Source organism: Schistocerca cancellata, chromosome 1 (genome assembly GCF_023864275.1).
Source record: "Schistocerca cancellata isolate TAMUIC-IGC-003103 chromosome 1, iqSchCanc2.1, whole genome shotgun sequence".
In the NCBI taxonomy this organism is placed as follows: Eukaryota; Metazoa; Arthropoda; class Insecta; order Orthoptera; family Acrididae; genus Schistocerca; species Schistocerca cancellata.
Window position 1 is genome coordinate 541454021 of NC_064626.1, and position 26901 is coordinate 541480921.

At 42.2% G+C, this 26901-nt stretch overlaps 1 protein-coding gene across 1 annotated transcript in view; it reads left to right on the top strand.

Annotated features, from left to right (window-relative positions):
* Positions 1 to 26901, top strand: part of LOC126161765 (odorant receptor Or1-like) — a 64771-nt gene that overhangs the window by 15016 nt on the left and 22854 nt on the right. Inside the window, exons 3-5 of the mRNA XM_049917825.1 lie at positions 6097 to 6246; positions 13252 to 13715; positions 21591 to 21690. Of these exons, the coding sequence (XP_049773782.1) occupies positions 6097 to 6246; positions 13252 to 13715; positions 21591 to 21690 (714 nt within the window). The remainder of the gene's footprint in view (positions 1 to 6096; positions 6247 to 13251; positions 13716 to 21590; positions 21691 to 26901) is intronic.

A 26901-nucleotide genomic window follows, 5' to 3' on the forward strand; every position in this document is an offset into this window, starting at 1 on the left:
TTGAAAGAAATAGTATCGAGAGTAGTTGAGAGATTTATACCTAATGAATTAACAAACGTAGGAGCTGATACCCTAAGGTACACAAAACAGGTCACAGCACTGTTACAGAAACAACGAAAAGCGCATGCCAAATTTAAACGAACGCTAAGTCCAAAAGGATCACGATATATTACGGAAGCTCGAAATTTAGCACGGACTTCAATGCGGGATACTTATAATAGTTTCCACCATCAAAGTTTGTCTCGAAACCTGGCAGAAGATCTATAGAGATTCTGGCCATATGTAAGGTATGCTAGTGGCAAGTCGCAATCAATGCCTTCTCTAAGCAAGAGCAATGGAAATACTATCGATGACAGTGCTGCTGGCCGGCAGGGTGGCCGAGCGGTTCTATGCGCTACAGTCTGGAACCGCGCGACAGCTACGGTCGCAGGTTCGAATCCTGCCTCGGGAGCCGGCCGAAGTGGCCGTGCGGTTAAAGGCGCTGCAGTCTGGAACCGCAAGACCACTACGGTCGCAGGTTCGAATCCTGTCTTAGGTTAGTTAGGTTTAACTAGTTCTAAGTTCTAGGGGACTAATGACCTCAGCAGTTGAGTCCCATAGTGCACAGAGCCATTTGAACCATCCAGCCTCGGGCATGGATGTGTGTGATGTCCTTAGGTTAATTAGGTTTAAGTAGTTCTAAGTTCTAGGGGACTGATGACCTCAGCAGTTAAGTCCCATAGTGCTCAGAGCCATTTGAACCATTTGAACGGTGCTGCTGAGGTAGAGTTACTAAACACAGCCTTCCGGAATTTCTTCACCAAAGAAGACGAAGTAAAGATTACAGAATTCGAATCAAGAACAGATGCCAGTACGAGTAACTTAGAAGTAGATGTCCTTGGAGTAGTGAAGCAACTTAAGTCTCTTAATAAAATCAAATCTTTCAGTCCACACTGTATGCCACTTAGATTTCTTTCAGAGTATGCTGATGTAATTGCTCCGTACTTAACAATCATATACAACCGCTCGCTTGTAGAAAGATCCCTACCCAAAGACTGGAAAGCTGCTCAGGTCACCTCAGTGTTCAAGAAAGGTAGTAGGAGTAATCAACTAAATTATAGGCTCATATCATTAACATCCATATGTAGCATGATTTTGGAACATATATTGTGTTCGAACATTATGAATTACCTCGAAGAGAACGGTCTATTGAAACATACTCAACACGGATTTAGAAAACATCTTTCTTATGAAACAGAACTAGCGCTTTACTCGCACTAAGTTTTGACTACCATCGACAAAGGATTTCAAACTGCTTCCGTATTCTAGATTTACAGAAGGCTTTTGACACCGTACCTGAGAAGCGGCTTGTAGTGAAATTGCTTGCTTACGGAATACCGTTTCAGTTATGCGACATGATTCGTGGTTTTCTGTCAGAGAGGACACAGTTTGTAGTAATTGAAGGTAAACGAATAAAACAACAGCATTTTCTGGCGTTTTATAGGTCCTCTGCTGTTCCTTTTCTATATAAATGGTTTATGAGAGAATCTGAGCCACCGTATTACGTTGTTTGCAGGTGACGCTGTTGTTTAACGTCTTTTAAAGTCATCAGAAGGTAAAAACAGATTCATAATCGATTTAGGAAAGATATCTACATGTTACGGAAATTTGCAATTGACCTTATATAAAGAAAAGTGTGAGGTGATGCACACGAGTGATAAAAGGAATCCATTAAATTTTGGCCACATGATAAATCAATCAAGCCGTAAGTTCAACTAAATACCTAGGAAAAGCCATTACGAGCAACTTAAATTGGAAACAACACATAGAAAATTTTGTGGGGAAGTGCAACCAAAGACTGTATTTTTTGACAGAACGCTTGGAAAATGTAACAGAATTACTAGAGAGACTTTTCTACACTACGCTTGTCTGTCTGCTGCGCGATGGGGGATACCTACCAGATAGGATTAACGGAGTACATTGAGAAAGTTCAAAGAAGGGCAGAAAGTTTTATATTATCGAGAAATAGGGGAGAGGGTGTCGCGGACATGATACAGGGTTTTGGGTGGACATTCCTAAGACAAAGGCGTTTCTTGTTGCGGCGGGATCTCGTCACAAAATTTCAATCACCAACTTTCTCCTCCGATTGTGGGCATATTCTTTTGACGCCAACCTGCATAGGGAGAAAGGACCATCATTATAAAATCTAACAGAGCGTAGGAAATCAGCTGTGATTCAAAGCAGTTTCCAACTTTCTCGGAATGGATTATTTCAGGTCCTGTATGGTTTCTTTTGGAATATTATTCTTCCTGTAAAACAGTATCAAGGTTAGCTAATCATATTGAAGGTGTATAGCCATCAGGATCCCTTCTCTCCACAGTAGATCATCAGTGCTGACCAATATTGCAATGCGGCGACTTTTGTGACCAGGAGAGTGGCGACAACTCATCCTCGTTCTCATGGAACCAGCACTGGACGTTGCGAGCCGTGTGGGAAGGGGCCGCGAAAGGTATCCAGACGTTCTCTTATGCTATATTACGACGTTTGGAGACGCTAATGTGGCACTAAGAGTTTCATACCGAACTGAATGCTTACGCTCACAGATAATATACGGTTCCGTCATTCTCGTCATCTTTGTATTGTGATATAGTTAATCTACGGTACAAAACTAATAAAATACAAATATCTTGTTCTTGTATTTACTATACTTACAAAGATGATGCAGTTACTAGACATTTTATCAAATAATAACACAGTTCACAGATAAATGTATAATTATAAATTAAACATAAATCTGTGCACACTGGCTTATCTCAGTTGCCAATTGTCAGCTATACAAGAAGTAACGTATTTGTTACCAATGCTCCCGTCATAGACATTTTCCTCTAAAATCGAAAATACTGGAACACCACGCTAAATTAGCAAGTGTTATTTTTCAAAAATTTACTAATACAATGAACTGAAACCGTACACGACACTAAATGACAAGACTGAAGAGAATCTGTAGTTATTACAATTAACGATATCAACAGAGCTTGTATATTTTCAATGAGTGGTTTTATTAAATAATAATAAATAAACAACCCATCAAGTCTCATCGGAAATGTATGAGGTGGTGATTGTGGGCATAACCTCCAATACATCTCCTGACGCACATGAAAATCAAGAAGTTAGGTCCAAATCTTCTCGTAGAGTTCTATTCAGTTACTGTTATTATCATTATTATTATCTGCATTACTCAATGTATATTTCTTACTTCAATCGCTTCAACGCTGCTACAACTATACTATATATTTGTCTTATTCTTACTGATCCTTTTTTCCTACTTGCAGTTAACATCAGGAAGTATGCATCTCAGCTCAGGTATATGGCTAACCGTGATATAGTGCCACAATGTATGTAGCAGCATTGTCAGGAGAGTCGAGCTTCATCGTGAGAGTTGCTGCCTGCTTGGGTTAATGTAATGTATAAATGAACAAATATCAAGGAAATTATAAGCCGAATCTAGCAGGCAAAATGTGCTTTTAACAAGAGAAGGAGCCTTTTCACATCCAGCATCATAGATAAACATCTCAGGGAAGACCACATAAAGACATTTGTTTGTAGTGTACTGCTGTACGGATGTGAAACATTGACAACTGGAGAAGCAGAAAAACATAAAATAACATCCTTCAAGATGTAGTGCTGCTACAGAATGTTCAAGATTTTCCACATAGACAGGATATCAAACGAAGACATGCTCCATAGAGTGGGCGAAGAGAATCCTTGTCTCCTGAAGGTAATCTAAGACTAAAAGGACTCACGGGTTGATCATCTGCTGAGGCAGGATCGTCATCAGAAGTAACCCTGAAGTAACTGTAGAAGGGAAGACTGCAAAAGGCACATCCAGGCTATAATATGTCAGCCAGATCTTGAATCGTACCAGATGGACCAGCTATACCACTCTCAAAAGGAAGGCGGAAGACAGAAACACATGGCCAGCTGCTGCTAAACCAGTCTCATGGCCGAAGAAGAAGTTCCCTTGGGGAGGACGGAACTGGTGGTAGTTGCCAGTCTTCGCGATAACGTCTCAGTAACATAGTGGTTGTAAATTTTGACTTACTAATGTACTAGTAAATACAGGGTGGTCCAAAAGTCCGGAAACACCCTGATAAAATCTAAATGGAGTAGCAAACACGGAAACAGAGTCCCTACACACGAGCAACGGGAAGGCGGAAACTTTATAGGCTATGCCACCAACATGGCGGCCATCTTGAAAGCCGCCACTTGGATTCAACTCCAAAATTTCAAATGGGAATGTCGTCATGTGACATACCAAACAGATAGAGAATTTCACCAGAAAAACAATGCCGTTGTTATTTTAAACATAGATTTCATCATTCTCGGGTTATAGCCAGTTACTTGCGGCAGCGGTGGGACGCTCGGCAGCATGAGTATCACGTACTGAGAAGTCATAAAATGGAGTGTGAAACGGTGCAAAGTGATTATCCCATGTCTGATATGTTACATGTGTTTAACTGTTAGGTATCATTTACTCATGCTAACGTGTTAATTATTGTTTCCTCATTTACAAGTTACAAAATGTCTTTAACACATGAAGAACGCATTGACCTCATCTTGATATCACGAGAAAGAAGCACAGTCGCCACCCAACCAGACAGTCCATCACTCGCAGCGTATTTGCCAAGGTTTTGGCCATATTCCGAGCAACAGGTTCTGTCGCAGATAAACCTAAGCCTGGAAGTCCAAAATCCGCCACCGATGAAGAAACAACAGTGAACGTGTTGGCGTTATTTACGAAGAGTCCGAGTACTCGTCGCCTGTCACAAGAATGTGGGGTCAGCCGTACCTCCATACTGCGAATTTTATCGCAGCAAAAATGTCACCCGTACAAAATTCAGCAGCTCCAACACCTGAACGAGGATGACCCAGACCGTCGGGTACAGTTCGCAGAATGGGTGACACAGCAGCTGCAGATAAACCCACGTTTCCCCTATCAGGTGCTGTTCAGTGATGAAGCCAATTTCTTTATCAATGGTGAAGTGAACAAGCAGAATCACAGATACTGGTCCGACACATATCCGCACTGAACTGATGCTTCCAAAACGGTCGACTCACAAAAAGTGATGGTCTGGTGTGGTGTGGTGTGTGGGGTACCAAAGTTGTTGGACCTTTTTTATTGATGGTACGTTAACAGCCAACGGTTATCTGAGTTTATTGGATGAAGAAGTGTTTCCCCCGTTGTTAACGGAGGACGGAACATTTCCGGAATTCTTCCAACATGATGGAGCCCCACCACATTATGGGCACAATGTGCGAGATAACCTGGATGTGCAGTTCCCTCAAAAGTGGATTCGTCGTAGAGGTACTGTGGAGTGGCCACCACATTCACCAGATTTGACTCCTTTGCATTTTTATCTTTGGGGTCATGTCAAAGCACTGGTTTATTCTGTGAAAATACGAGATTTGCATCATCTGAAGCAGCACATTGTTGATGGGTGTGGTCAAATTCAGCCAGATGTGTTGGTCAAGGTTCATCAGGACTGGGTTTGGACGATAGCATTAACAATCCAACATAATGGAAACATATTGAGCCATTCTTATGACTGTTGGTGGTCTCTCGGGACTGTGTAACATCGGCGTAATTTCTCTTCGGCACATAACACACATGCTGCCGAGCGTCCCACCGCTGCCCCACGTAACTGGCTATAACCCGAGAATGAATAAAGCTATGTTTAAAATAACAACGGCATTGTTTTTCTGGTGAAATTCTCTATGTGTTTGATATGTCACATGACGACATTCCCATTTGAAATTTTGGAGTTGAATCCAAGTGGTGGCTTTCAAGATGGCCCCCTTCCCGTTCCTCGTGTGTAGGGACTCTGTGTCCTTGTTTGCTACTCCATTTGAATTTTATGAGGGTGTTTCCGGACGTTTGGACCACCCTGTATACAAGAGGACTGAATATGCTAGGTAATGTGTGTGAATAAAGCCCTCTTCCTCGTTAATTGCTCCTTTACCGACACCGCTTACTGTGTTACAAGCATTTATGCAGGCAATTGAGGTGATGGTGTAACAGGCCGACGGAGTTTAGCAACTTCCTTGCATTTCTTTCAGGTTGCTCTTTTGGTTGGAGAAGGGGGAACTCTACGCGAGCTGGTTCACCTACTGAGCGATACAAGGAGGCAGTACGGCAGCGGCGACAGCAGTGATTGCATCCGCAACCGTTATACAAGAATAGTGGACAGGCTGCACCGATACTTCCAGGTGTGTGTTCTTTGCTCTTCGGCATCTTATGTAAATTATTCTTGCTTTCTAGTGCTTTTTAAGTAAGACTATTAACTTTTATTTACATTTAAGTTATACAAAACTTCACTGTTTGTTTGCTATCTGGAAACGACTAGTATGGAACCCTTTTAAACTATTATGTCAATACCGTTAACAAGAAAACAGAATCACCTGATCCTTTCAGTGGCTTTTGCTACAAGTACCGCGAAAACCGGCTTTCAAACGTAATTTTATCCTTCGTGTGGATTTAACACAAATTTTACGGTATTTCGTGCCTGGCAGTTCTTTTCTGTAACTGCTGTCGTTCTTCATCAAACTGTTTTTCTTACTCACTTTAAAAGGTAGCCACACACATCACTCTATCAGCCAGAATTTGCTATAGTTTAACTAATTTATAAAGACATTACATTCAGTTATGCAAATATTTCTAACAGGCTACAACGTTGGGCACATGTAGTAGCGAAAGTATAAAGAAAATGTGGTCATATTACGCAGTCGTATACAAGAGAGCTTATCGGGAAGTAAATTTCGATCTGTCGCGAAATGGAAACCACTGTGGAAATCAAAAATGCTTTTTTTGCAACAGTTAGCGACATCTACCAGTTACTTCTCCACACAGCCGCGGCTCAGACTTCGACCTTAGACCATAGACCACCTGTCAGACATAAAAGAAGGAGACCACGATGTTCTTGGAATGACCTCGTCAGTTGAATATTGCTCCATTTGGGGTTACGCGAGAAGGAGGCCCTGAATAGAGAGGCCTGACTGAAGATAACAGAAATACAACAACATATTGTTATTAATTGATCTCTCGTTAATTAACCTTGTAGTAATAATAATAAAAATAATAATAATTACAGTTTCTAAAATGTAGAATTCCAACAGGATGTAAATGTGTAGCACGGCATCCGAATCCTGACCTTATTGCAGTTACGGACTTCAAATGGCGTTCGATTATGAGGATGATGATTTTTGATTTCTAGGACGCTTAGCGCGGTCTTCAGCGCCCGTAGAAAGTCCCAATTTTTTCACAGTCCAATTTTTACGCAAGCTAATTTAGTCACTGTTACGAATGATGGTGATGATGAGGACAACACAAACAACCAGTCCCCGGGCAGGGAAAATCTCCAACCCGTCCGGGAATCGAACCCAGTACCCTGTGATCCAGACGCAGCAACGCTAGCCACTAGACCACGAGCTTCGGACGCGTTCGTTTAGTAGCACACAATCGAACTACGATCTTGGACAAAGGCCTCTTCTGTTATCTACGATCATGAAGCTGAGATTCAGCTCCGTCAAATTCGAACTAAGCAGATATTCAGATCTTAGTTTTGAAATTAGCTCAGGGATCGTCGTCGCCTGAACTTCAATAAACCTCTTCTTTCATAACTGCTTAACTGCCTCATTGTGTACCTAAAGCCAAGCATCTCTTCTCAGTCAGTATCTCCTGACCCGGGTTTTGCGGTTGCAGAACGTTTAAGACATCAAACTACTGGAATACCAAACATACTGAAGAAGTGCAAATACCATTCTTTGGAGTGAAATATATGGATAACATCAAGTAAGCGCAGAAGGATGATTTGCAGTAGGTGTTAATCAGATTTTCTTTTTTGACAATATCTGGAAAACAATAGCTCAGTAACAAATCTTTCGTGTGACTTTAGACGTTCGAAGAGACTCTAAATTTTCAGCTAAAACTTTTTATACAAAATTCTCTTACGAATATATAACATACATTAAAACATAATAATGAATGGGGCACTTAGTTGCTCAACCTATAACTATTTGGGAATTTGTTTCAGTGTCCTCATATAAGCTGTCAGTATAGGAAATCTGGGAACTTGCTAAACAGCAGTAGGTCTCATTTTGAGGAGCGTATTAGTGATGTCCGTGGAAAATTTGTAGTCCAGCAGTTGCGCCGTAGACATACAGACATTTTTACGTATTATTATTGGTTTTACTGTACTAGTATCGATTAGACTATCCGTCCCTGTCTGGTATAACGTTATGATAGCCACATGATACATCCAACGTCTGTCTTGCTGTGTTTTCTTTGTTTACTAACAGGTTTTGACTTTCGTGACTGCCGTCAGAGCCCAGTTAACTGAACTGACGCGAGGTGGCAAACATGTAACAGGTTTGTAAGCTGGGTATGACATTCGAAAGGTGTGCTAGGCAGCTTGCGGAGGAAACTTTACTGCTATCACACTCTACATTACAGAAACTGAGAAAACTGAGCCTGAGTGCTAGGCAAGTTCCAGGGGAAACTTTATTTCTATAGTATAGCCTTCTGCGTGACAGAAACTGAGAAAACTGAGCCTTAAAGTGATGGTACTGGAGTGCATATTGGAGGCAGCAGGTTACGAACTGCTAAACCGTAAATAAAAATTGTAATTTAAAAATATAAAACCGTATTTCTTAGATATAGAAACACGCATAATATGAAGGTTAAATACAAATGGCTTAATTAACCTTCTACTGTTGTGGAAATCAGAATAAAGGAATGGATATTTGTCGGGAAACTAACATTATCGTTAGGAATAATTGTTCTCAACGTACGCACATCAAAAAACGTTTTGCATTACCTCGATTCCCTGAGCTCCTGAAGATAGACCCTGACTGTGGATATTGTATGACAGACATAGTCCCTTTGACTGTTCAGAGATGTCACTAAACCAGACGTAAACAACCATGCCTATTAGACGGAGGGGGTACGACAGCCGATCTGTTCCAGTCATTCCATCAGGAAGGAGGTACACGGCTCCTGCTGCCTGTAGTTCAAGTATGCCTAGACGGTCAATACCGCGATTCGATCGCTTCCGCATTGTTACTTTGTGCCAGGAAGGGCTTTCAACAAGGGAAGTGTCCAGGCATTTGGGAATGAACCAAAGCGATGTTGTTCGGACATGGAGGAGATACAGAGAAACAGGAACTGTCGATTACATGCCCCGCTCAGGCCGCCCAAGGGCTACTACTGCAGTGGATTACCTTTACCTACGGATTATGCCTCTGTGGAACCCTGACACCAATGACACCATGTTGAATAATGCTTTTCGTTCGGCCACAGGAAATCGTGTTACAACTCAAACTGTACCCAATAGGCTGCATAATGCGCAACTACACTCCAGAAGTCCATGGTGAGGTCCATCTTTGCAAACACGACACCATGCAGCGCCGTACAGATGGGCCTAGCAACATGCCGAATGGACCGTACTAGATTGGCATCACGTTCTCATCACCGATGAGTGTCGCATATGCCTTCATGTGTTTGAAGGCAACCCGATCAGGTTCGACGCCTTACACACAATGTCCGGCGAGTGCAGCAAGGTAGAGGTTCCCTGCTGTGTTGGGGTGGCATTATGTGGGGCTGACGTACGCCACTGGTGGTCATGGAAGGCGCCGTAACAGCTGTACGGTACGTGAATGCCATCCTCCAACCGATAGTGCAACATATCGGCAGCATATTGGCGAGGCATTCGTCTTCATGGATGACGATTCGTGCCCCCATCGTGCACATCTTGTGAATGACTTGCTTCAGGATAACGACATCGCTCGACTAGAGTGGCCAGCATGTTCTCCAGACATGAATCCTATCGAACGTGCGTGGGAAAGATTGAAAAGGGTTGTTTATGGCCGAAGTGACCAAGCAACCACTCTGAGGGATCTATAACGAATCGCCGTTGAGGATTGGGACAATCTCGTCAAACAGTGCCTTGATGAACTTGTGGATAGTGTGCCACGACGAATACAGGCATGCATCAGAGCAAGAGTACGTGCTACTGGGTATTAGAGGTACCGATGTTTACAGAAATCTGGACCACCACCTTTGAAGGTCTCACTGTATGGTTGTACAACATACAATGTGTGGTTTTCGTGAAGAAGGAAAACTGCGGACGTGACATTTATGTTGATTTCTATTCCAATTTTCGTACAGGTTCCGGAACTCTCTGAACCGAGGTGATATAAACCTTTTATTGATGTGTGTATATGCAGTAGTATGAAATCCAGTATAACGACATATGTCGCGTTCAGTTCCCGGCTGGGTAGGAGATTTTTCTCCGCTCAGGGACTGGGTGTTTGTGTCGTTTTCATCATCCTCATTTCATCCTCATCGACGTGCAAGTCGCCGAAGTATCGTCATCTGAAAATACTTGCACCAGGCGATCCGGTGAACCAGCCGGGAGGCCGTTCCCACACGAAATTTCATTTTCATTGTAAATTCGTTACGTGAATGCTTCAGATATTGTAGTATTATTTTTGTGGAACCCTGCCTTTATACTGATTGCCCTTACTGTTGCGCCATGTCGCCAGACAGAGAGGTGAACCAGACAAGGATTAACGATAGATTAACAAACTTTGTCCGGTACAGCGACCTGTGTAATGCGGTTTTATAGCTGACGTTAGATGCTCATTTATGCAAATGTTGGACTGGTCACCCATGGGCGCCTCAGAAAACACGATTCACCAACTGAAATACAATGAAACATAGAATAAAGTTTACACAATTCAAAGAATGATGATGCCCTCACTTACATTGCGTAGCAACTGTGCCGAGAAAAAGAACAGCTTGACAGTAAAATAAAAGGAATATGTCAGTCATGACAAGAATGGGTTTCGTAGAATGTGATAACCGTTAGATAACAGACGTAGGGTGAGTGGTTCAGAAAGAAGATACTTTGCAAATCCTGTAAAACTAGGTGTTTTGAAGTCCGCCGCTCGTGGTCTCGCGGTAGCGTTGTCGCTTCCCGAGCACGGGGTCCCGGGTTCGATTCCCGGCGGGGTCAGGGATTTTCACCTGCCTCGAGATGACTGGGTGTTTGTGTTGTCCTCATCATTTCATCATCATCCAGGAAAGTGGCGAAATTGGACTGAGCAACGATTGGGTAATTGTACGGGCGCTGATAACCACGCAGTTGAGCGCCCCACAAACCAAACATCATCATCTCTAGGTGTTTTAAAGTAGATAAATAACGAATTTTTGGAAACTTCACACGAAAAAAATTTTGATTTTCTTAAGGTATCGGAATTAAACAACGATACAACCCAGTTAACTTGTTCACTCGTGCCGTTTTGCATGTTTTGCAAATAACTTTTTGTTACTCCCAATGTGGGTCGCATATCGGTCTGCCACGTACGAAATCGTTATGTTCATCAAAATTTGCACAAAAAGTTTACTCACGTAAGAGTGAGAAATGAAAATACCTTACTTCGCACAGACTGTAGAACACATAGAAAATAATTAAAAACGTATGTGGTACTGCTCTTGAAACTCCATGCAATTTCTGCTTCTTAGTACTGAGTCTTTCTCCAGAGTTAAATGACACACTTATTGTAAGTACCTGGAGTACTGACCGTCGTGTTTGGTCACACGCAAGATCGTTATATCCCCTAACTGCATGTGGTATATCGTAGTATTTGCCAGTTTCAGAAACCGTTCTGTTGTGTTTTCACTCAGGACCTGCAAGCACCTGAGATGGCAGCACGCTCTGATCGTGATGTTGGATTGGTGGATCGCTCAACTGCGCTGTCATCAGCGCCCATAGAAAGTCCCAATTTTTTCTCAGTCCAAATTTGCCACTGTCAAGAATGATGATGATGATGAAATTATGAGGACAACACAAACACCCAGTTCCCGGGAAGAGACTGTGGACAGCAGCACACTTTGGCCGTTGCACATCATTGAATAAATTTCATAGAAATTTTTCCGTTGTGGAGATGGTGGGGTATATAGGCATATCTCTTCTTTCCCTCTTTCTGTATTCTTAGTATCAGATAAGACATCACAGAGAATTCAAAAAAATGGTTCAAATCGTTCTGAGCACTATGCGACGTAGCTTCTGAGGTCATCAGTCACCTAGATCTTAGAACTAATTAAACCTAACTAACCTAAGGACATCACACACATCCACGCCCGAGGCAGGATTCGAACCTGCGACCGTAGCGGTCGCTCGGCTCCGGACTGCAGCTCCCAGAACCGCACGGCCACTCCGGCCGGCAGAGAATTCTTTTAGCGGCTTGATCCCTTTCAAGAAATCAGATCTGTAGCCCAGTTAACTGTTCTCTGCCTATGCACCTGCTTCAGGAGAAGGTGGCTCTTATTTCTAACGCACGTCCTGTCCTCTTGAAACCAACGGTGTGCACACGTCTCTACCCAGATAACGGGGGAAGCCTTGTAGTTTTTAAAGATATTTCGAGTGGTGTTCTCCATCGAAGTTAGTTTACCTTCAATATTCGCGGCACCGCTCAATCTTTTCCTAGAGTCACGTGCGATATTATTGAGACTCGCCGTCTTTTTGCAGATGACAAAATGACGCAAATAAACGAAAGCGATACATAAGTAACAGTAGTGATCATATGTGCAATTCGGCTTGTGGTATCTGTTCGAAAGTAGAGATCGCCATACTCTCTCTGGTTATTGCGTTCCCTCCGCAAACTTTAGTTGCAAAGATAACGCTGTTTGCACAAAACGCATTGCAATGTTCGTTGAGTATGTAGTTCGTATCATCCCTTAATAAGATAAAAAAGACCCAAAAGCATCCGTGAACGTTACTCATGGCAAAATGTTGCACCGCTCTGTAACTTCTTTTATTGCGATATAGAATTGCTAGCGCCCAGCGCCTTTTGATACAGTACTTTCGATTTGGCTCCTTCATCTGGAAACTTTAGTAATTGTTGGTGGGTAATTTCCTTCATCGTAAAGTGCATTTCTGCGCTTTTGAGTGTCCACAAAAATATATGGAAGTCTTTCGGAACAGAAATCAGCTTTAATAAGAAAAAGAACTGCGGTTTATGTTTGGAATATCAATGTGATACTCAGCTGAACAGATTCGAAACGATACTACTTCATTAATTAAAACCGTATTGTAACCATGTTAGTTCCAAAATATTTACCGGTGCACAACATGTTATTTATATTCATTCATTCCTAACAACAGAAGACCAATAACAGGAGATAAAACCCTTGACGTTTATCCTACCCTGCAGGTGATGACTGTGCCTGCGCTGATGTGCTGGGTGGCGTCTCCGCTGCTTTCCAATGGCGCCCTGGCAGCTGGTCAGCAGGACCAGCGACAGCTTCCGCTGCCACTCTGGCTGCCCGCAGACACGCACGCGTCACCGACGTATGAACTGCTGTTCATCATCCAAGCCACCTGTCTGACGATAACGGTGGAAGCCACGCTGTGCCTGGATGTTTTCTTTGTTCGCCTCATGATGTTCGTTGCAGCCGAAATAGAAGTCTTAGATCAAAGCATTTCATTAATGCATGAATTCCATCTGAAGGATACAGCGTCGCTTGATTATCTATATGGAGTCAGGAGCGAACGGTCGTTTATGGCACCCGGTGTTGGTCACGCGACTCCACCAGTAGACGAATCCTCAGACACCGCTTCAGATGAAATGTTCTCTAAGCTAGTGAAGAATGTTCTTCATTACCAGGCAATTCTCAGGTTAGCATCAGAACACTACTGAACACATTTGTCTGTACTTAAGGTGTTAAAATGACGGACCTGGCGTACAGTGTAATGAACAGAATATACTGAAAACTGCAGTGTATTAGCCTACATATATTTATGTATATGGGAAGCATTTTGCTAACGATATGTGATGTACATGATCGCCAAATAACTTCGAATATGTTGTATCCACATTTGGTACATACGGTAACGAACGCCTTATTTACTATTTCTTTGGAATATATAAGAGATGAAAATATTGTGCTGACACATAAAAAATAACACCCTCACCTTCCTATAAACACCTAGGAGAATGCTGGATCCCTAATCATTTGATTAGGTAATTATTACCGAAGTCGTACCGACTTGGTTCTGTAGGGACAAACAAGTATGGTGATGGATTTCACTCTACATAGTTGCAGAGTATGGGGCAGTAGTGATTTACTATTAATACAGTATTGATCTTCTAACCAACTAATAAATAATCCAGAAGGGTAAATTTTGCTGATAGTGCTGCATACCTGCAATGTACTGAAAAAAGCAATTTTTGGAACACCATTACTCTACTCTGTAGATACAATGTTTATTGATTACAGTTTTTAATTATAATACAGTTGTCGAGTTGATCTACATAACAGACAAGAGTAAAGACAGAAGGTGCAATCATAGTTCAATATACGTAAACTAATGTGTTCATCTCATTGTCGGATGTCAGGCCCGCCATTTATGTAAAACACGGTTTTTTCTCAGTACCCAAACATGTTTTGGCACCACTGTGCCATCATCAGTAGGTTTTCGTATCTCTTTATTATGTAATGTGAACATTTTTGTTAAATGATTATAAAAATTATGTACATCTTTAGTTCAATTGTGCACATAATCATTTAACAAAAATGTTCACATTACAGAATAAATAAAAACGAAAACTCACTGATAATAGCACAGTCGTGCCGAAACATGTTTGGCTACTGAGAAAAAACGGTGTTTTGCGTAACTGGTGGACCTCACGTCCAACTATTTAACTGCAAACACGACCAACACAAGGAGCTGCAAATCAAAATGATGAACATTTTATGAACATTGGGATTTACAAAGGGAACTTTAACGAAACGTACTCTGATGATTGGAGATGCAGATAGTCACTGAGTTAGCTGCTTATATGCATTTTCGATGGATCGTAATCGCGGCTTATGGCCATCAAATAGACCGAGCCAGTTTTACAATCAGAGTGCGCTTTTTTCATTAAAAGAAGAAGGCAGAATGTGACCAATTACTTAATTTCTTAAGGTGTGTTTTACAGGCACACAGTGACTGTTACTTGACTATATTCACGTTCTCTCTCTCTCTCCTTCTCTCAATTATTTCCTTTCTCACATACATTGATTAATTTATACTTAATACTCCATCTGTCTCTCCTTCGTTTAAATACACGTTCACTCTACCAGTGTACCACATTCAGAGATTTTTTTGCGTGGAGTGGAAAGAACTGTGAAGTATTTCTGAGTTCAGTAGGAATCTGAAGATAATTTTATGACTTTCTGGGTAAGAGGTCAAAGATTTTAATCGCTAAATACCACTCATTTCTGCATACATTATGGCTGAGGTACAGATTGACTAAATTGTTTATTCTTCTACTGTTACATTTATGAGGTTCTTGGCTTCCTTAACTCTTTGGGATTGTTTACTGTAATCTATGGAATACAGTAAATGCAATCTGAGGCAGTTGCCAGCAAACTCAACTGTTTAAACAGCTGTGCACAAGAAGTTGTCAAGGGGCACCAAATATTATCCTTGCTACACGCCTCAGTGCAACTAATACTTTCTTTCTAAGTAACAAGTTATCCCAGTACGTGATGTCATAACAAATTTACTGTAAGAAAAAGAGTTCTTCATTCGTGGCCCATTACTGTAGTTGGTAAAAAAGGGATGAGTTACAAGGTGGAATGAAAATAGTAAAAAAAATACAGCTTCTTGACTGCAATAAATGAGACTACCCACAACCCAATCGATGCACAGCTTGAACATTTAAGAGGACATCTAACATCAGACTTCACGTTTAAGTTTTTATCAACATAAATCTCTAAGAAATTAGAATAGTCAGTTTCATTTATTAATTTACCTTATGCATTACTTATGGAGATATCGTCGATTCTTGTGCCAGACATAATTTCATGTATCGTGTTTTATCTAATTTCATTGACAGTCCATTTGCTGTGAATCAGTTGCAACGTGTACCAGGTTTAAATGAACTGTAAGCCTGACATATGTCTCAAAAATTTGTGTGTCCTCCAGAATTAAGAAAGAGGAAACTTGTTACTATTAAATGAGACATGAATGACAACTACTTTAATTTATTACGATAAAGTTATTAACCAAAAAAAGACAAACGGTGTCAACATTAACAATAATAAGATTTTGGCCTATGTGACATAGGGTTAGGGGAAGATGCTTATAGTCACGCAAGTGAATTAATTGCAGTTGCAAAGTGTCCAGTCATTATCACGATGTTAACTGAAAACAGGAGGGAACACGTCACGCCTGTGATTTGAGTTGAAAGAAAGCTGTTCACTGATTCGAAATGCAAGTCTTCAAAGTGAAGCTTGAAGTGACCGATGTGTTATAAAATTACTTTTGCTTCTCTGTACATCAACTCTCAGTTGCGGCTCAGTCTCACCGTCGTATTCTAGATGGAAGGTGTAGTGGCTGCAATATCAGTCATTGGTGGGACGACCGACTCTTGCCGGCGGCAAACTGCGTATCAGCTCGGTGTTTCACGAAGTCCTTGATATATCAAGTATGAAGAGGCTAATCAGATTCTCTCTGCGGTCTGGCAATGAAGCTGGAGATGACAAAATTCCTGTTGAAACCCAAGATGACGTTTTTTTTAATAATTTTAATATATTTTCTTAATACGGCGCAGTGTTCATTGCCATATGTATTCAGTCCTATTTCTTGTTAATCAGCAGGTGATGAGCAATGTACACCTCCTGAACCACGAAACAGACATATTGCGTCCAACTTATCTCGTAGCACTTGTGTCATGTGATGACTGCAAGTATCAAAACGGTCCATTAGCCTGTGCCGCATGCACACAAATATCTCCGGTGTCAGTTGTCCTAGTCGTACGCAGGAAAGCTCACAGGATCTGGAACTAGTTACGAATACCTGTGTTCATTGTATCTGTGATGTTTGACTCTTTGATCATATTTCGCTATCATATGCACAAGTGTCCTGCCTGTGTGTAGACAAGTGCAGAGATTTGCGTATCATCTACTTCTCTACTGTCCTACCAACGCGCAGTCCCTCTTATCTTCTCTCAAATTTAATACTCTTGTCTGAACAAGATAGCAGAAACACATGTTCACAACAGAGCAAAATTTTTTCTGTCCACTCAGTCGTTTAGCCATTTCCTCGAAGTCCCCCTCAATAGCAGGAACCAGGCTCTGCAATATCCTGTCGCATTATATTACAGAAATGAAGCTTCAGAAGACACTTGAGGAAACATCTACTAATACAGCAACAGTGATTACCGTTGTCCCCGTATGCATTTGTTACCCTATTACATCCTTCTTTCCTTTCCCTAGAACTGACTATACCAGAAAACTTTTTTTTGTAGACCTATAAATTCTTTCTGTATCTACGTCAATCTTTATTATTATTATTATTAACACTATTATTGTTACTAGTACCACTATTAGTGACAGCAGAAGCAGACGTAGAAATACTACCACTATTAACTTTATTACTTCATAGGCGGTATTGTTTCATCACATTGTCACTACAGACACTCACACAATTTTAATACTACTTGTCTTATTAAAATTATTGTTTCCTAGGTAAATATGATGTAAAAACTGTACTGGTACTATGTATGTTATATCCTGATGGCCCTAATCATATCACATTGGATACGCAAATAAATAAATTGGAACGACCACATAGAAAAGGGTGAGACCAAACAAAGACCACATTTAGTGGCAGATGTAACAAATCCACTAAAGAGACCACCTACACTACGCGTTTCCGTCCTCTACTTGAGTATTGCTATGTGTTATGGCACCCTTGGTATGTAGGATCGAGGGAGAACATAAAAAATTTCAAAGGACAGCAGCACATTTGGTTTTATCGCGAAATAGGAAAGTGTCTCGGGTATGACACGCGAATTGGGACGGCAATCATTAAAACAAAAGGGTTTTTTCTTCCGGCGGAATATTAATCACAAACTTCCTTCTACGAATGCGAAAAAATTTTTTTCACGCTCACCTACATAGGGATGGATCATCATTCCGATGAAATAAGAGAAATGAGAGCTCGTACGGAAAGACTTAAGCACTCATTTTCCCCGCGTACAGTTCGATAGTGAAACGGTAAAGGAATAGTGTGAAAGTGGTTCGTTGTACCATCTGCCATTGTCAATTGTAAAGTAATCCTATAGTTCTAGATGTATCTCACGATAAAGGAAACACCTACCACTTTAACATTACTCTCTTGCTGGAGATCTTATGAAGTTGTCATGGCAGCAGACATTGAACGAAATCAGAAGCACGCAAGAAGGATCTTAGCATGTCAGTATATTTCGCACGAAAATGTAACAGTAACGCATGGCGAACGTAAATGAGAATAAATGGAAGAATGTGACGCTGCCTGCACAGTATATTTCGCGCAGGAATCATTACAATAAATAAGAAAGATTTGGGTGCGATCAAAGGCGTATGGACGATAATATTCTTTCGCTCATTGGCGAATGGTATAGAATTGAAAGTTGCTAATATTCGTTCGCAGCAGTTTGCCCCAGGTGTTCTTTAGTGGCTTGTGGCGTGAAGCTTGTGGAGCGAATATATGCTGTGTGATAGAAAAACTTAGGTTCCCAGTAAGGAAGAAGGACATAAAATGTAACTTCATGGATTGAAATGATATGTGATGTTATTTCGGTGATTAAAAAATCGAGTCTAATTCATAAAGTACGTGGCACTACGAACCCACTTATCCGTACCACGTTACACTCCCTTTGTCCCGCATGCATGCGCTCATTCGATTGGGAACGTGTCTTTGAAACCCTGGATGTAGCATTGAGACAAGCTGACATCAGAGAGGCTCCCACACACACTACTGGCAATTAAAGTTGCTACACACGAGGATGACGTGCTACAGACGCGAAATTTAACCGACAGGAAGAAGATTCTGTGATATGTAAATGATTAGCTTTTCAGAGCATTCAATCAAGGTTGGCGCCGTTGGCGACACCTACAACGCGCTGACATGAGGAAAGTTTCCAACCGATTTCTCATACACAAACAGCAGTTGATCCGCGTTGCCTGGTGAAACGTTGTTGTGATGCTTCGTGTAAGGAGGGGAAATGCGTACCATCACGTTTCAGGCTTTGATAAAGGTCGGATTGTAGCCTATCGCGATTGAGGTTTATCGTATCACGACATTGCTATTCGCGTTTGTCGAGAGCCAATGACTGTTAGCAGAATATGGAATCGGTGGGTTCAGGAGGATTATAAGGAACGCCGTGCTGGATCCCAACGGCCTCGTATCACTAGCAGTCGAGATGACAGGCATCTTATCCGGATGGCTGTAACTGATCGTGCAGCCACGTCTCGATCCCTGAGTCAACAGATGGTGACGTTTGCAAGACAACAACCATCTGCACGAACAGTTCGACGACGTTACGGCAACATGGACTATCAGCTCGGAGACCATGGCTGCGGTTAGCCTTGACGCTGCATCACAGACAGGAGCGCCTGCGATGGTGTACTCAACGACGAACCTGGGTGCACGAATGGCGAAACGTCATTTTTTCGGATGTATCCAGTTTCTGTTTACAGCATTATGATGGTCGCATCCGTGTTTGGCGTCATCGCGGTGAACGCACATTGGAAGCGTGTATTCGTCGTCGCCATACTGGCGTATCACCCGGCGGGATGGTATGGGGTGCCATTGATCACACGTCTAGGTCACCTCTTGTTCGGATTGACGGCGCTTTGAACAGTGGACGTTCCATTTCACATGTGTTACAACCGGGGCTCTATTTTACATTCGATCCCTGCGAAACCCTACATTTCAGCAGGATAATGCACGACCGCATGTTGCAGGTCCTGTATGGGCCCTTCTAGGTACAGAAAATGTTCGACTGCTGCCCTGGCCAGCACATTCTCCAGATCTCTCACCAATTGAAAAACGGCGCTGAGCACTATGGGACTTAACTTCTGAGGTCATTAGTCCCCTAGAACTTAGAACTACTTAAACCTAACTAACCTAAGGACATCACACACACCCATCCCCGAGGCAGGATTCCAACCTGCGACCGTAGCGGTCGCGCGGTCCCAGACTGTAGCGCCCAGAAACGCTCGGCCACCCCGGCCGCTACCAACTGTAAACGTCTGGTCAATGGTGGCCGAGCAACTGGCTCGTCACAATACGCCACTCACTACTCTTGATGAACTGTGGTATCGTGTTGAAGCTGCATGGGCAGCTGTACCTGTACACGCCATCCAAGCTCTGTTTGACTCAATGCCCATGCGTATCAAGACCGTTATTACGGCCAGAGGTGGTTTTTCTGGGTACTGGTTTCTCAGGATCTACGCACCCAAATTGCGTGAAAATGTAATCACATGTCAGTTCTAGTGTAATATATTTGTCCAATGAATACCCGTTTATCATCTGCATTTCTTTTTAGTGTAGCAGTTTTAATGGCCAGTAGTGTATGTTCTGACAGGGACTGATCTGGGATCTTCATGGCCGCAGGAATACTTCAACATCAAACGGACAGTTCACGGAGACACGTGACATATGTGGACGAATATTGTCGTGTTGATAAGTGGCACCACCGTGGTTTCACGTGAGGGTAACTCAGGATGACGCAGTAAGTGTGTGGTATATTGTTATATCATCAGAGTTCTTTCATCACTATCAATCGTGACGTGAAGCCATACCTGGTTGTCTCACGTCATGATCAAAGGAGTAATGCCGCTGTGCCTCTAAGTAGGTTGTCTCCATATTCGCCCACGACAATCACCCGGATGGTGGAGAACTGTGGTTCATTCCTGAACGCAATGCAGATTCGTTCACCAACCCTGCATGCTTCCCGGTCATGTAGCCGTTCGAGTTGTGGTGTTAATGGCAACTTACACATGAAGCTATAATTCCATGCTTCGGCTGCCCGGCCAATGGTGCTAATGGCGTAAGATGTTCACGGACTGCAGGTGCAAATGTGAAGGAGTTACGATGTGCCTGATGCACAGTGCGGCAATCGTCGCTTGTGGTGGTCAGACGTGGTCGACCGAAATCTGACGAGGATGTCTGCCCTCTACGGTGAAATGCAGTTAAAAATCGGGCCACTGTCATAAAAAATAACTGCACGATTCGATCAATCGCTCAAATGGAGACCCTCAACACGGACCGTTTCAAACTCCGTCAGGTGCCGATACTGTCTCAGACGAGTGCCCTTTTCGGTGATCACTCAGCATCTGACACAGTTCAGACCATTAATATACCGTTCCAGACCTGGTAACAATGTTAAAAACGAACGACACTAATACACTTTGTTGGCCGGTCTACCTGCCACTGAGAACTGCGTATTTAATCATTTACATACCTGCTGATGTTGTGCCACTGTAAGAAGTTATACTGCCGTCCGAAATGTGATATGGGTGCTTTAGTTATTTTTTCTGGCACAGTATATTTTCCCTCAAAACTGGGAAGATATGAGAAGAGTCTTCGCCAAGTAGTAAATAACTGCAAGCATTAGTTTCCCATCACCACCAAACAGAGTACCAGTTACAGTATAATCATTAACCAGTTTCTCTATTGTAACATTCTTGTTTTCAGTTTTCTCACAGTTCACATGTCAAATTTTTGTTGCAGGTCATCCTCTTTGTTGCAGACAGCAATGAACGTTTCTACCTTCATTCTTCTGTTTTTCAATATGGCAAACTTGTGTTCAATTATGTTTGTCACGTCTGGTGTAAGTGATTTTCCTTCATTAGTAATAGAGTATAAACTGTTTTTGCGTATTTGGTAGTCCACATAATGAACGCATATATTAGTTATTGGGACGGCACCATACATTACTAAGTTCAAACATATCGTTCAATCACGAAGTACACTATGTGATCAAAACTATCCAGACACCTGGCTGAAAATGAATTACAAGTTCGTGTCTCCCTCCATCGGTAATGCTGGAATTAAATATGGTGTTGGCCCACACTCTCGCAGGCATGCGTTCATTCATGTGTCGGAAGGTTTCTTGGGGAATGGCAGCCCATTCTTCACGCAGTACTGCACTGAAAACAAGTATCAATGTTGGTCGATGAGGCCTGCAACGGAGTCGGAGCTCCAAAACACCCCAGAGGTGTTCTGTAGCATTCAGGTCAGGATTCTATGCAGGCCAGTCCATTACAGGAACGTTATTGTCGTGTAACGCCTCCGCCACAAGCCATGCATTATGAACAGGCCCGATTGTATTGAAAGATGCAATCGTAATCCCCGAATTGCTCTTAAACATTGGGAAGCAAGAAGGTGCTTAAAACATCAATGTAGGCCTGTGCTGTGGTAGTGCCACGCGAAGCAGCAAGGGGTGAAAGCTCTCTCCATGAAAAAAAAAAAAAAACTATCAGACCATAACACCACCGCCACCGAATTTTACTGTTGGCACAACACACGCTGGCAGATGACGTTCACCGGGCATTCGCCATACCCACACCCTGCCATCGGATCACCACATTGTGTACCGTGATTCGTCACTCCACACAACGTTTTTCCACAGTTCAGTCGTCCAATGTTTACGCTCCTTACACCAAGAGAGGCCTCGTTTGGCATTTACCGGCGTGATCTGTGGCTTATGAGCAGCCGCTAGACCATGAAATCCAAGTTTTCTCACCTCCCTCGTAACTCTCATAGTACTTTCAGTGGATCCAGATGCCGTTAGGAATTCTTGTGTGAGGGTCTGGATAGATGTCTGCCTATTACACACTACAACCCTCTTCAACTGTCGGCGGTCTCTGTCAGCCAACAGACGAGGTCGGCCTGTACGCTTTTGTGCTGTACGTGACCCTTCACGTTTCCACTTCACTATCACATCAGAAACAGTGGACCTAGAGATGATAAGGAGTGTGGAAACCTCGCGCACTGACGTATGGCACAAGTGACACCGAATCACTTGACCATGTTCGAAGACTGTGAGTTCCGCGGATCACCCCATTCTGCTCTCTCACGAGTACCTGGCAGTGGGTGGCAGCACAATGAACATAATATGATAAACGTTTGGTTTTTGGGGTGTGGGGATACTTTCGATCACATAGTGTACCTAGACGTTAAGAAGCTGTAGTTGCCGAAGTTGGTAGGTTTCAGAACTATATAATTTCTGTCTCAGCTATTTCATGCACTTTGGCATGCCATACTGGAGCAATTCGTATATTCTTACTTGATACATCTCACCATGAACCACGGATCTTGTGGAGGTAGGGTGGCTTGCATGTGCCAACGATACAGGTAATCTTACCGCACGTGTAACCACAGTGGAGCGTTATATGTGGAGAGGCCAGAGAAGTATGTAAGTCCTAAACAAATTCAACAGATTTTCGGTAGCTGCAAGTGCAGCAGTTTGTATAATAGGCTGATCTAACTTTGTAACACCAGTTAAGATGGCCTAGTTGTACTAGTGGTATGAACAACTGAAAGCAAGGGAAAGCTACAGCTCTTGCTTTTCACGTGAACATGCAGCTCTACTGAATAGTTAAGTGATAATGGCTTCCTCCGTAGTAAAATATTTTGGAGGAAAAATATTCCGTCATTCAGGTCTCTAGGGGGTTGGGGGGGGGGGGGGGTCAAAAGTGAGAACGTCGTCATCACAGGCAAAACAATACTAGTCAGAGTGTGGAATGTTGGATCCCTTATTTGGGTAGGAAAAAATTTAGGAAGGGAAGTGGAGAGATGGCGTTACATATAATGGGAATTATTGCAGTTCGGTGGAAGAATGTACAGAACTTCTGGTCGAAGGAGTCGATGGTCATAAATACAAAATCAGTATGGGGTAATGCATGTGTAGATGTAATAATGAACAAGAAAACATTAAGGCGGGGAAGCTTCCATTACGCATTATGATAGCAAAGATACACACCCACCACTGTATTACAGGTTTATGTGCCAACTATCTCCAAAGATGATGAAGAGATTGAGAGAATGTGCAGTGAGATGAAGTAAGTTATTCACGCAGTTAAGGGAGAGGGAAGTTCAGTTGTGTTGGGGGACTGGAATTCGGTAGCAAGAAAAGTAAGAGGAGAATGCGAACCAGGGGAAAGGAATGGAAGAGGAAACTGCATGATAGAATTTCACAAAGAGCGTAATTTAACCATCGCTATCGCTAAGTTTAATAATCGTGGAAGGAATCCGCATACACGAAACAGACCTGGAGACTCCGTAAGGTTTGTGATTAATCCTATACTGATAAGGTAGGGTATTTTGTGACCAGATTTAAACCGTAAGACATACCAGGGGCCGATGCCACTCTCATCAAAGTTAGTTGATTATGAACTGTAGAGCAATTTGAAGATATTACAAAAAGGTACGAAAACAAAAAGATGGTACCTGTTTAAAATAAAGGACTATAGCTTTCTGACAGTATCGCAGGGAGCATAAGGCAACGACTGACTTGAACAGCACAACGAAATACAGCAGGATACGAGTGCGTACCTTTGGGACGGAAATGGTGAAGGCAGCAGGGGATCGAATAGGAAAAGATCTAAGTTTGGGAGAAATACTTGGACATTTCAGGAGATACTGAGTTTAACAGACGCAAGGAGAATATATAAATGCAGCAAATGAAGTAGGCAATAGGAAATACACAGGTTTGCGAAATGAGACTAACAGAAATCGGAAAATGGCTAACTAGGCATGGCTAGAAAATAAAAGCAAGTCTATAGAATCACGTAAAAAGATGAGGAACGTAGCAGCCATAGGAAAACTGAAGGGGCCTTGGAGAAAAGAGTAGCCGCTGTGTGAATATCAAGATCTTAGGTGTAGGTAAAGAAGCGAAAGCTGAAAGGCGAAAGGAATGTATGGAGAGCCAACACAAAGGAAATGAGCTTGACGGCAATATTAAAGAAAGGGAAGAGGAAGGAGATGAGAATGATGGGGAACACATGATACCGTGAGAAAAATTTAAAAGAGCGCTGAAAAACCTAAATGTAAACAAGGTACCTGGAAAAGACGACATAGCCCTAGAGCTACTGATATCCTTGGTGGAGCCAGCAATGACAGAAGTATTACACCGGCTATAGGAGGTTTATAAGATCAGTGAGATACCCTGATACCTCAAGAAGAATGTTATAATTGTGGCGCCTAGAAGCCAAGAGTTCCAAGTACAAATAACATTATTTCGAAATAATTGATGTTAAAGTTCAAAGAAATTCCAGTAAGTCATATTTGGGGTTAGGTAGTTTTGTTTACATTACCATGTACCTCAATGGTATAGCTTCTCATACAACGTATTAAAATATTATTTTAATTATATATAAATGTATTTTTATATACTGAAAGTTCACCATGTTTCGCACGCTGCACTTGGATCTCTTGTACACCTGCACTTGTACCTCTTTGATTCTGAATTTAGGTCAGTAATGAAATTATTTTGAAAGTAGATAAGCACTTGTCTTTATTTTTAAGACCTAATAATAGTATTACAAAAAATTAAGATCCAAAAACATAAAAAATACAAATTTTCATTCATCCTCGTCATTTCCTTAAACATTTTCCAGAGCTTAAACTTCTTAGTAATGCCTCTTTATTATGTCGACTTTCTGCTTGGGCTTGAGGCCGAGCGGCTACATTTTTTAACTCCAAATAAAAGGAATGATGGATGGGTGGTACAAACTGAAGTAGCTCAATCAGGTCTTTTGCTTTTTGTGGTTTTAGTTTAGGCTTTGTTGTCGTTGGTTGTAGAATTTGGAGTTTTGCACGTAGTTTTCCAGTAGCGATTTGTTTCAGGCTAAGTTGACTGTATGCCTCTACGTACCCTGCCGAATACTTGTAGTGCAGGATGCCTGGAGTACTCTCCTCAAATTTAAGAATTTGCATTTCTCTGATGCCTTTTACCTTTTTGGGGATAACATTGTTCAGGGCGTCAACCTCAACAAAGTCCTTATTTCTCATTTTAGTTACAATAAACCTCCGAAATGCTGATGCTACTAGTTTCAACCAGTCTTGCGGAACGCACGTCTCTCAGTTGGTTTTCTGTTGTTTTTTTATCTGTATATGCCCAAAGTCTTGGTAACACTCGTTGTACGAGTGTCTAGGTACAAAGTAATGCTGGGTGACTGTCTCAATGTCTGTGTTTCTTACCACGTACAACCAAAATTTTGACGTCAAATGGCTCTTGTTCTGGCCTTCACGTTTGTCGGAAAATGCAGCATTGTGTTTGATGTAGCTAGGGAGGGTCTCAACGTATTTTAGAAGGCAACTCATTATTACCTGACACCTCCTGTTGGTTTTTTTTCTTTTTATATTTTTGTAAATCTTATGGGACCTAACTGCTACGGTCATCAGTCCCTAAGCTTACACGCTACTTAACATAAATTATCCTAAGGACAAACACACACACCCATGCCCGAGGGAGGACTCGAACCTCCACCGGGACCAGCCGCACAGTCCATGACTGCAGCGCATCAGACCGCTCGGCTAATCCCGCGCGGGCCCCCTGTTGGTTTTCCCCTCATGCCACATGTACATTTTACCGGTACCGTCTTTGAGATTATGGACACTTAAGTTATATGTCCGCAGTTGTCGCATGTAATACGCTTTGGAGTTTTTAACTGCAGGCGTTGGCATCATTCTCTGAAAGTCAAAACAGATTGATGTTGTATATTTTGCCTTGTTTTGGTGATTTTCAAAAAAATTATTCAAAATGGTTCAAATGGCTCTGAGCACTATGGGACTTAACCATCTGAGGTCATCAGTCCCCTAGAACTTAGAACTACTTAAACCTAACTAACCTAAGGACATCACACACATGCAAGCCCCAGGCTGGATTCGAACCTGCGACCGTAGCGGTCGAGCGGTTCCAGACTGAAGCGCCTAGAACTGCTCGGCCACACCGGCCGGCTTCGTGCTTTTTTTTTCTTTTAATTGTTTTATAGCTTCAGCCTTTCTCGAGTGTAATTCTTTTGGTTACACCGCCAAC